This window comes from Penaeus vannamei, chromosome 35 (assembly GCF_042767895.1).
Source record: "Penaeus vannamei isolate JL-2024 chromosome 35, ASM4276789v1, whole genome shotgun sequence".
Lineage (NCBI taxonomy): Eukaryota > Metazoa > Arthropoda > Malacostraca > Decapoda > Penaeidae > Penaeus > Penaeus vannamei.
Genome location: NC_091583.1, coordinates 26,521,457 through 26,533,146, shown reverse-complemented (window position 1 = coordinate 26,533,146; position 11,690 = coordinate 26,521,457). Strand labels below are relative to the sequence as shown.

Below are 11,690 nucleotides of genomic sequence, written 5' to 3'. Positions count from 1 at the left end.
CCCTCCCCCCCTTCCTTCTTCCTGTCCCCTCTCCCCCTTCCTTCTTCCTGTCCCCTCTCCCCCTTCCTTCTTCCTGTCCCTTCTCCCCCTTCCCCCACTCCTTTCTCCCTTCTCTCTGTCTCCCTTCCTTCTTCCTGTCCCCTCCCCCCCTCCCCCCTCCTCTCTCCCTCCCCCTCCCCCCTCCTCTCTCCCTCCCGAAGGCGTGGGCGAGTTCCATGCGCGACCTGAGCCACACCGTCGAGAAGATCCTGTCGTCCGGAGGCGGCCTGGCCAAGGAGCGCCGCCCGTCCGACCTCTCGTACATGGGCGTCTCCTCCGCCCTCGGGGAGATGCTGCTGCAGCACGGGGAGTTCCCTGCCACGCCCCTCTTCACGCCCACGCCGAGGTGAGGGCCTTCGGGAGGGTTGGTTTGGTGGCTGGGGCTTTATTCGGGTTCTCTTGGGACAGCTCTGGTGTGTAGTGACAGGAAAGGAATGAAGAAAGAAAGAAAGTGATAAGAAAAGAAGAGAGGGACTATACGGGACAGACACACACAGGCAGACACGCAGGAAAACATACAAGGCGGAAAACACACAGATAAACAGACGGAAAGATAGATAGATAAACGCAGATAGATAGACTGACATACAGGTGGATAGACTGGCGACCTGTCCTCACGCCTCCAACCCACCCCCCTAGATATCCCCGCTCATCCTTCCCCTTGCTCGCCTCCCACTCACGCTCCCCTCTCCTCTTCCCCCACTCACCACCCTTCCCCATCCGCCTCCCCCCGTTCACCATCCTCCCCCCACTCACCACCCTCCCCCTCTTCTTCCTCCTCCCACTCACTACCCTCCCCTTCCTCCACCCCCCACTCACCACCCTCCTCCCTCTCCCCCTCCCCCCCATCCTCTCACCCTCCTCCCACTCACCACCCTCCCCCCGCTCACCACCCTCCCCCTCCTCTCCTCCTGCAGGTACCGGAGCACGCCCCTGGACAGCGGCTGCCCCTCCTTCAGGGCATCGGACTCCAGACGGGGGCACAATGTTGCCTTCGCCTCCTCCATCGCCTCGTCGCTTGGGCAGAGTAAGGTAAGGGAGGGAAGGGAAGGGAAGGGAGGGAGGGATTGAGGGAGGGAGGTAGGGAAGGGAAGGGAGGAAGGGAGAAAGGGTGGTGGGGAGAGAGGTAGGGAGGGAGGTGGGGAGAGAGGAAGAGAGGGAGGGGGAGGGGGCGGGAGGTAGGGAGGAAGGAAGGAGGTGACTGTTAAACCAGCGACTTAATGATTACTTGCATATAATCAAAATTGTATTGATAAATCGTGTTCATTTGCATAGATGTACTATCAGTCAGTTTTTGTGCTAAAATTTGCAAACTGATTCAATTCTAATTCTGCTGAGGTTCACAAGCAATACTTATTTTCACTTGCACTGACAACTTACCCCCTCACCCCCCCTTCCACTTCTCCCCTCCCATCTTTCTCCTCCCTCTCCTCTCCTTCTCCTCTCCTCCTTTCCTTTTCCTCTCCTCCCATTCTTCTCTTCCACCTCCTCTTCTCTTCAACTCTCCTCTCTCCTTTACTCCCCTCCCTCCTTTACTCCCCTCCCTCCTTTACTCCCTCCCCACTCCTCTTCTCTCCTTCCCTTCTCCTCCCCTCCCTCTCCCGTTCTTTCACTCTCTCCCCCTTCCTTCTTCCTTCCTCCTCCTCCTCCTCCTCCTCCTCCTCCTCCTCCTCTTCCTCTTCCTCTTCCTCTTCCTCTTCCTCCTCCTCCCCCTCCTCCTCCTCCTCCCCCTCCTCCCCCCTTATCCCCCTTCCCTCCTCCTCCTCCTCCTCCTCCTCCCCCCCCCCTTCCCTCCCCTCTCCTACCCCTCCCCCCGTCCCCCCTCCTCCCCCTCTCCTCCCCTCCTCCTCCTCCTCTTCCTCTTACTCTTCCTCCTCCTACCTCCTCCGCCTCTTCCTCCTCCTCCCCTCCCCTCCCCTTCCCTCCTCCTCCTTCCCTCCCATCCCCTCCCCTTCCCTCCCCTTCCCTCCCCCCCCCTCTCTTTCCCCTTCCCTCCCCTTCCCTCCAGCAACACACCGCTGACCTGACCTTCGGCCTGAGGAACCCGCTGGAGCAGAGGTCAGCCCAGCTCTTCCGCTCCTTCATGATGACCACGCCCGAGAACCTCGTGCAGGGACCCACGCCCAAGTTCAATCTGACGGGGCTGCAGCAGGTGAGGCAGGGGGGAGAGGGGGAGGGGGTAGGGGAAGGGGGGGGAGGGGAGGGGGTGGTGGTTGGGGGGAGGGAGAGAGGAGGGAGAGGGGGTGAGGAGGAGGGAGGAGAGATAAGGGAAAGGGACCCACGCCCAAGTTCAATCTGACGGGGCTGCAGCAGGTGAGGCAGGGGGGAGAGTAGGGGGGGAGGGGGAGGAAGAGATAAGGGGAGGAGGGAATGGATAGAGGAGGAGGAGACAGAGAAGGGGAGAGGAGGAGAGAGGGAGAGAGGAGGAGAGGTAAGAGGTAAAAGGAAGGAGAGGGGGGGAGGATGTGGAAGGAGGAGGGTTGAGAGAGTAGGAGGAGGAGGAGGAAAAAGGAAGAGGATAGAGGAGAGAAAAATAAAAAACCAACCTGACGGGGCTGCAGCAGGTGAGGAAGGGGGGAGAGGGGAGGGGAGGTGGAGTAGGAAGGAAGTGGAAGGAGGAGGAGGAAAAGGAGGGACAGAAGAGGAGAAGAGAAGAGGGATCTTCCCTCTTCATACACGCAGCTTGTTCTTCCTAATTTGGAAACCAGTATTATTTTCCATTTTTAGTTCCCCCTCCATTTCCCCTTTCACTTGTCACTGACCAAAACTTAATTACTGTATTAAAGGGAGCATGGAAATATATATATTTTTTCTAATGCTTCATGAAAATATTTGTATTGAGATCCAGATTATGTATGAAATGATATAACCCCAATTAAATACTTTAGAGAAGGTAATCTGTATTGCTTCATAATTTCGACAGGAGTATATATATATTTTTTCTTTTTCTTTTCCTTTCTTTTTTTCTTTTTTTTTCTTTCTTTCTTTCTTTCTTATTCTATAATCATGTCATATTGAATTGTTCTCTGTTTGACTAATTTTTTGTTTGCCTATATTTATATCTCGTTCTTATCTCTTCCTCTCATTTTCCTTCCCCTCCCTCTCCCTTCTTCGTCTTTCCTTCCTTCCTTCCTTCCCTCCCCATCTGTTGCTCATTCCTTTTTCCTCCCCGCCTCTTCCTCCCTCTCTCCTTTCCTCCCCTTCTTCCTCCCTTTCACCTTTCCTCTCCACCTCTTACTACCTTATTCCTCCTTCCTCCTATTCCTTTTTTTCTTTCCTCTCCACTTCATCATCTTCGTCCTCTTCCTTCCTTCCATCTCTCCCCTCCCCTATCCTCCTTCCTTCCTCCCTCCCTCTTCCTTCCTTCCCCCTCCCTCTTCCTTCCTTCCCCCTCCCTCTTCCTTCCTTATGCCCCTCCCCTATCCTCCTTCCCCCTCCCCTATCCTCCTTCCCCTCTCCCCCTCTCCTATCTTCCTTCCCCCTCTCCTATCCTCCTTCCCCTCTCCTATCTTCCTTCCTTCCCCCTCCCCATCCTCCTTCCCCTCTCCCCCTTCCTTCCTTCTCCCCCTCCCTCTTCCTTCCTTCTCCCCCTCCCTCTTCCTACCCCCTCCCCCTCCCCCTCCCCTCCTTCTTCTCCCCCTCCCCCTTCCTTCCTTCTCCCCCTCCCCCTTCCTTCCTTCTCCCCCTCCTCCTTCCTTCCTTCCCCCTCCTCTATCTTTCTTCCTTCCTTCCTCCCTTCCCTCCCTCTCTCCCCTCTTCCTTCCCACAGTCCACCCTGACCTCGCTCCCCTCGGTGGTATCCTGGCGTGCTGGCGAGGGGGAGGGGCGTTGGTCCAGCTTCTCTCCGGTTGGCTCCTGGTCGCATGGCTCCGCCTCTAACTCCGCCTCCGCCTCTAGCTCCTCCCACTTCTACTCGCCGATCGCCAGTGAGGACTCGTACCCTCGGCCAGTGCACGACGAGCCGCCGCTCAAGGCCAGAAGGTGATCTGTTTCCCCTTGTTTTGTTTATGTTTTGCTGTTTGTTGGTTGGCTTAGGTCTTCTTTGTGTGATAATTGTGGTTATGGAGATTTGTTTGTTTGTTTACTGGTTTATTGGAAGTCCCTTTGTTGAGTTTTCTTATTTATTTATTTGTTTACTTGCTTGATATTTTGTTTAGTCTTGTTTCAATAATTGTGGTGATAAGAAATGAGAACCAATGACATGTATAATAATAATTAGGCCTATATATGCAAATACATTTGTGTTAGTGTGTGTGTGTGTGCGTGTACGCGCGTATGTGTGTATGTGCGTGTGTGTTTTATAAATGCAATAAAATCTTAAACTTGCTTTTCCTTACAGATCCGAACCACGCCCAAATCCTTACAATGACTCACGGCCGCCCATCCCTGCCGCCCACTCGAACCTTTCGAACGTCCACCCCGCCCAACCCACCGCCCACTTCCCGCCCACCGCCCACCCGACTGCACATGCCGCCCACCAGATGCCTTACGCGCCTAAAGTGTGTGGATTTAGATAGCTTTTTGACTGTGTGGAAAGACGAATGAATGAAGTTTATATAATTAGAGAGCAAAATATCTGAATATCAGATATTGATATTGATGATTTTGGATAATTTTGAATTAGCATATGTTATGCTTTCTTTCTCTCCTTCTCCCCTCCCTTCCCCTCCTCTTTATTGCTCTCCCTCTTCCTCCCCTCCATCCTTCTCTTCCTTCTCTCCTCCTTCCTCCCTCTCCCTCTCCCTCCTCTTCCTTCTCTCCTTCTTCCTCTTTCTCCCCTTCCACTTCTTCCCTCTTACATCCCTCCCCTTCCACCCCTTCCATCCTTCCCTCCCTCCCTCTTCCCTCCTTACATCCCTCCCCTTCCACTTCTTTCCCTCTCTCCCCTTCCACCTCCTTCCCTCCTTCCTTCCCTTCCCTTCCCTCCACCCGTCCCTCTCTCTTTATCCACCTCTCTCGCATATATCAAATATCATAATCTCCCCCCTCCCTCCCTCTCCTCCTCCCTCTCTCTCTCTCCTCCTCCCTCTCTCTCTCTCCTCTTCCCTCTCTCTCTCTCTCCTCCTCCCCCTCCCTCCCTCTCCTCCTCCCCCTCCCTCCCTCTCTCTCTCCCCCTCCCTCCCTCCCTCTCTCCCCCCTTCCCTCCTTCCCTCTCTCTCCCCCTCCCTCCCTCCCTCTCTCTCCCCCTCCCTCCCTCCCTCTCCCCCCCTCCCTCCCTCCCTCTCTCTCTCCTCCTCCCTCCCTCTCTCTCCTCCTTCCTCCCTCTCTCTCCCCCTCCCTCCCTCTATCCTCCTTCCTCCCTCCCTCTATCCTCCTTCCTCCCTCTCTCTCCTCCTCCCTCCCTCTCTCTCCCCCTCCCTCCCTCTCTCTCCCCCTCCCTCTCTCTCTCTCTCTCCTCGTTCCTTCCTCTCTCTCCCCCTCCCTCCCTCCCTCCCTCCCTCCCTCCCTCCCTCCCTCCCTCCCTCCCTCCCTCTCTCTCCCCCTCCCTCCCTCCCTCTCTCTCTCCCTCCTTCCCTCCCTCTCTCTCCCCCTCCCTCCCTCCCTCCCTCTCGCCCTCCCCCTCCCTCTCCCTCTCCCCCTCCCTCCCTCTACCTCCTCCTCTACCCCTCCCTCTCTCTCCCCCTCCCTCCCTCTCTCTCTCTCCCCCTCCCTCCCTCCCTCTCTCTCCCTCTCCCTCCCCCTCTCTCTCTCCCTCCCTCTCTCTCTCTCCCCCTCCCTCCCTCTCTCTCCCCCTCCCTCCCTCTCCCTCCCTCCCTCCCTCTCTCTCCCCTCCTCCTTCCCCCCCCCCCCCTCTCCCCCTCCCTCCCTCTCTCTTCCCCTCCCTCTCTCCCTTCCCCCTCCCTCTCTCCCTCTCTTCCTCCCCCTCCCTCCCTCCCTCTCTCTCCCTCTCCCTCTATCCTCCTTCCTCCCTCTCTCCCCTCCCTCTTCTCCTCCTCCCTCTCCCTCTCTCTCCCCCTCCCTCCCTCCCTCTCCTCCTCCTTCCTCCCTCCCTCTCCCTCTCCCTCCTCCCCACCCAACAGGAGAGCACGGGCGTGGGCGTGGGAGGTCTGTCCCCCCGGAAGGCTCTGATTCAGGACGTGGTGCTGAAGGAGTCGACTCGCGCCTTCCGGTCCCACCCGCTCTTCCCGCTCCTGAAGGACCTCTCCGTCGCCGACTACTACTTCGATAAGGCTGCCTTTAATATCGGTGATTTTTATTATTTTTATTTATTTATTTATTTATTTATTTATTTATTTATTTATTTATTTATCTTATTTATCTTTTTTTTTTCTCTCTCTCTCTCTCAATCCGTCAAAGGTTTTGACTGGTGATAGTGCTTGTTTGTTTTCGTGTTTAGGTTGGATGTCATCTGTTTGTTTTATTTATTATTATTTTTATTTATTTATTTTTGTCTAAATTTTTTTCTTGTGCTTTGTATGTTTTCTTCCATGTTTTTAGTTGATTGTTGTTCCTTTCGTTTTTTAAACATTACGTTCAAATAAGTTTTTTTCTTCGTATCTGTAGACCTAATGTGTGAATATAAATAATACAACTCCCCTTTAAATAGATTGCATGGGTCATTCAAAGCTCATTAACCTCGTAATTAACCACGTCGACTAATTACATCGACTAATTACCACGTATATCTAACATCTATTTAACATTTCCCAGGCCCATTACTCTCCTACTTACCCACGTCGACTGAGGACCTCGTCTCGCTGTACCTCAGGAGGAACCCGGACGTGGCGCAATCTTACCACTGCCACCAGACGTCTTCTCACAGTCCTGCCGTCGACGCCGTGCTCCTGGATGCCATTGCGTATGCCCATTCTTGTCTGCTAGGTGGGTGGGCGTGGTTTGGAATGAATGAGATGTTGTTTTTTCTAATTATTGGGGAAGGGGAGGGATTTTGTATATTTTCTGGGATGTTTATTTCGGTGGCCCTCTGGCGGTGATGGGATGAAGCTTCCGAGCATGATTGGTTGATTTGACTGCCCTCTAGCGGCACTGAGACGAATTTGTGAAGTTGATTTTCTTAGGATTATCTTTCCGAAATAAAAGGAAAAGGGAAACACTTCAACTTTCCTTGGACATCTCTCTTTATTTGTCTCATACCCTTACGGCCGGTTTGTTAAAATTGTGCCTGGCCCGACCCAATGAATTTTCATAAATACAAACGCAGAAATAAAGGCCTATCTGTGTATATATCTGATAATTGTACATTTAACTATCTATTTACCCGATAAATATGCATTTGTTTCTTTATTTCTGCATGTCAAGCATACGAATATTCTTTGGATCGGGCCAGGGACAATTCTGACAAACCGGCCGAATATCTCTTGATACATAACAGACGCACAAATACCGCATACCAAAAGCAATCCCAATTATATGTTGATGACAGCAAGCCCACCTAAATTGGACGCACACACCAAATACCAATACCAAATTCGCTCCCCCTGAAAAAAGAAGAAAGAAAATATTGCAAATCCCACCCTTACCTCATACTACATACCACATACTGCATACCACATATTACATACCACATACTACATACCACATACTGCATACCACATACTGCATACCACATATTACATACCACATACTACATACCACATATTACACACTACATACTACACACACCATACTACACACTACATACCACATACTGCATACCACATACTAAACACCACAGACCACATACTACATACCACCTTTACACATATTACATACTACAAACCACATACTACATACCACATATTACATACTACATATCAAACTACATACCAACTACTCCCCCAAGAACTCAAAAAAAAAATTGATCCCGCCAGAGAAAGTCTCGACGCAGGCGGCCAAGCTAGCGGCGACCGTGGAGGCCGAGGCAGCGGACACCGAGGCAGCGGTGGAGGAGATGTGCCAGCGGTACATGGAGGTGATTCGCTCGTCGACGCCGCTGCACCTGCTCCAGCCGCCCGCCGATGAGCCTCCGACCTCAGCAGGTGCGCGAGGGGAGGGTGCCAGAGGAATGAGGGCGGGTGGGGCGTGGTCCTGCGAGGTGCGGAGGATGGATGGGTGCGGGGGGCGTGGTCCTGCGAGGTGCGAAGGGTGTGTGGGTGCGGGGGGCGTGGTCCTGCGAGGCGCGGAGGAGGGCTGGGTGCGGGGGGCGTGGTCCTGCGAGGTGCGAAGGATGTGTGGGTGCGGGGGGCGTGGTCCTGCGAGGTGCGGAGGATGTGTGAGTGCGGGGGGCGTGGTCCTGTGAGGTGCGGAAGGTGTGTCGCTATCAAGAGAGGGTGAGAGTGGGCTGGATAAGTAGCCAGAAGAATGAATGCAGGAAGATGTATCGGGCTGTTTAATGAGTATAAAGGTCGAGGGAATGAATATAGTGATGTGTTTGTTAGTTGAGAGGACTGAGAGTGGGCTGGGGAAGTAAGTCAGAGGAATGAGTATGGGCAGGTGTGTGGGGGGAATGTATTTGAGTGCAATTATTGTGGGTAATGAGTGTGTGGACTATAGATGTGCTTGGTGGGTGTTAGTATCGAGAGAAAAGAGTGTGGAGAGGGGAAGGAGCCACAGGAATGAGTGCGGGTGGAATGAGGGCGTCGTTATCAATGAGGGAATGAGAGCAGAGGCATAGTTGTGCTTAAGGAGAGAAATGGGTGTGGCCAGAGATATTGTGATGTTTGGTGAGTATAATGCATGAGTGGGGGTAGGTGTATAGATGTGTTAGGTGGGTGTGATTATCTAGAGCAGGGGTGGCCAACCAGACGATCGTGATTGACTGGTCGATCGACAAGACTGTTTTAAGTCGATCACACTACTGTACCTGTTCAAGAATTCGTCCTTCGAGAGTTGTCATGCAAATAGCATATCCAATTACTCATATCCAAGTACTCATATCCAAGTACTCATATCCAAGTACTCATATCCAAGTATTCATATCCAAGTACTCATGATACTTGGATTACTACATTTCTCTTTTTTCTGGGAATAAGTTATATTTATATGTATAATGATGGACATGTCTGAACAAAATACAATTCTTTATAGACTACATTTATGGAATAGATTTGAATCTTAGGCTTGTATCGCATTAGGGTAACTGTAGAAAAAGTAGATCATATTTCACAAATAGTTGGCCTCCCCTGATCTCGAGTAATGAGTGTGAAGGTTGTAGAATGAGTGACGTTCTCTGGGATTTTTTTAATACTGATTTTGAGCCTTTAGCCAGTCTCCTTTTTGCACGCTATTTAGATGATTTTGATTGTATATATAACTGTAACAGGACTTTTATTCTTATTGAATATGTATATTTCTCTCCTTTCCTATCCACCTTGCCCCTTCCCCACATCCCCCTCTTTAACTCCCCTTCTTTTTCCCCCTCCTATTCCCACCCCCTTCCTGATCCCCCTCTCCCCACTCCCCCATCCCTCTTCTCCCTCTCTCCCACTCCTTCTACCCTTCCCCCTCTCTCCGACTCCTCCTTCCCCCTCTCTCCCCCCTCTCTCCCACTCTCCTACTCCCTATATCCCTCTTCCCCCCTTCCCTCCCTCCCCCCAATCTCCCATCCCTCTTCCCCCTTCCCTCCCTCCCCTCCCCCTACCTACCCCCCCATACCTACCCCCCTACCTACCCCCCCTACCTACCCCCCCTACCTACCCCCCCCTACCTACCCCCCCCTACCTACCCCCGCAGACCCACCTGGCTTGGAAGGCGACCACCTGTCCGACCCGATTCTTCAGCTGGAGCAACTGCTGGCGCCCTTCTCGCCCATCCCGCCCACGTTCTTCTCCGCCCACGACACGAGCGGGAACGGCCTGATGAACGCCTCCCTCAGCGCGTCCGATTCCCGAAGGAGGACGCATCAGCACCCTCGGGAGGTTGGCGCCCTGGTTATTTTTTATATTTTTTTATTTTTTATTATTATTTTTTTATTTGTTTATTTGTTTAGTTTTCGTTTATTTTTTTCGTTTTTATTGTTATTATTATTTTAGTTTTCGTTTTTTTTTTCTTAGTTTTCGATAATTTTTTTGTTCGATGAATTTTTTTGTTTTTTTGTTTTTAGTTTTCGCCTTTTTTTTTTTTTTTTAGCTTCGCTTTTTTTTATTTATCTTTTTTAGTTTTCCTTTATTTGTTTATTTAGTTAGTTTTAGTTCATTTATTTACGTTAATTAATTTATCTATTTATTGTTAATTTGGTTATTTCGTTATCTGTTTATTGGCTTGTTTGTTTGTTTATTTTTGATTTATTTTGTTTTACTTGTATTTTTTGTTTATTTGTATACGTATTAATTATTTGTTTGGATATTTGCTTATTTATTTTCTTAAAATCTATTTTATGGCACTTTTTCTCACATTTTTTAGAATTTAATTGGCGTCTTTTTTAAATCTTGTATTGAAATATGGCGTTTTCTCGTCTCGGAAATGGTATATAAAACAAAAATGATAATTGAAAAAAGTATATATGGCATAAAATCATGTTCTAAAAAATAGCGAATTTCTTTATTTCTGAAATCGTAAATAAAACAAATATATAGATTGATTGATTGATAGATATAATAAGTGACATAAACTAATATTACTTCCTCTTTCTCCTTCCCCTTCCTTTTTTCTTCCTCCCTCCTTTCTTTCCCTTTCTGCTTCTTTTCCTTTTTCATTTCCTTTCCCACTCACGTCCCTCTTTTCTTCTCTTCCTTTTTCACCTCTCCCTCTCCTCCCTTCTTAACTCCCCTTCCCCTCTCCCTTTCTTCCCCTTCCCTCTCCTCCCTCCACTCCTTCTCTTCCCCTTCCTTCTTCTCCCTCCTCTCCCTTCCCTCCCTCCCCACCCCTCCCATCCCTCCACTCCCCCACCACCCCTCCCATCCCTCCACTCCCCCACCACCCCTCCCATCCCTCCACTCCCCCACCACCCCTCCACTCCCCCACCACCCCTCCCATCCCTCCACTCCCCCACCACCCCTCCCATCCCTCCACTCCCCCACCACCCCTCCCATCCCTCCACTCCCCCACCACCCCTCCCATCCCTCCACTCCCCCACCACCCCTCCCATCCCTCCACTCCCCCACCACCCCTCCCATCCCTCCACTCCCCCACCACCCCTCCCATCCCTCCACTCCCCCACCACCCCTCCCATCCCTCCACTCCCCCACCACCCCTCCCATCCCTCCACTCCCCCACCACCCCTCCCATCCCTCCACTCCCCCACCACCCCTCCCATCCCTCCACTCCCCCACCACCCCTCCCATCCCTCCACTCCCCCACCACCCCTCCCATCCCTCCACTCCCCCACCACCCCTCCCATCCCTCCACTCCCCCACCACCCCTCCCATCCCTCCACTCCCCCACCACCCCTCCCATCCCTCCACTCCCCCACCACCCCTCCCATCCCTCCACTCCCCCACCACCCCTCCCATCCCTCCACTCCCCCACCACCCCTCCCATCCCTCCACTCCCCCACCACCCCTCCCATCCCTCCACTCCCCCACCACCCCTCCCATCCCTCCACTCCCTCACCACCCCTCCCATCCCTCCACTCCCTCACCACCCCTCCTCTTCACCCCACTCCTCTCCTCTCCTCCTCCCGTCCCTCCCTTCCCTCTCCCTCCTTCCCTCCCTTCCCTCCCTCCCTTCCCCCTCCCTCCCTCCCTCCCTTCCCCCCTCCCCCCCTCCCTCCC

The 11,690-nt window shown here is 52.2% G+C and overlaps 1 protein-coding gene across 1 annotated transcript in view; it reads left to right on the top strand.

Moving 5' to 3' along the window:
- Positions 1 to 11,690, top strand: part of LOC113813148 (uncharacterized) — a gene marked incomplete in the record, with an annotated part of 20,192 nt that overhangs the window by 6,994 nt on the left and 1,508 nt on the right. The window contains 9 exon segments of the mRNA XM_070114061.1: positions 204 to 385; positions 957 to 1,071; positions 2,048 to 2,191; positions 3,809 to 4,020; positions 4,379 to 4,538; positions 6,060 to 6,225; positions 6,691 to 6,861; positions 7,851 to 8,018; positions 9,712 to 9,896. Coding sequence (XP_069970162.1) covers positions 204 to 385; positions 957 to 1,071; positions 2,048 to 2,191; positions 3,809 to 4,020; positions 4,379 to 4,538; positions 6,060 to 6,225; positions 6,691 to 6,861; positions 7,851 to 8,018; positions 9,712 to 9,896 — 1,503 coding nt within the window.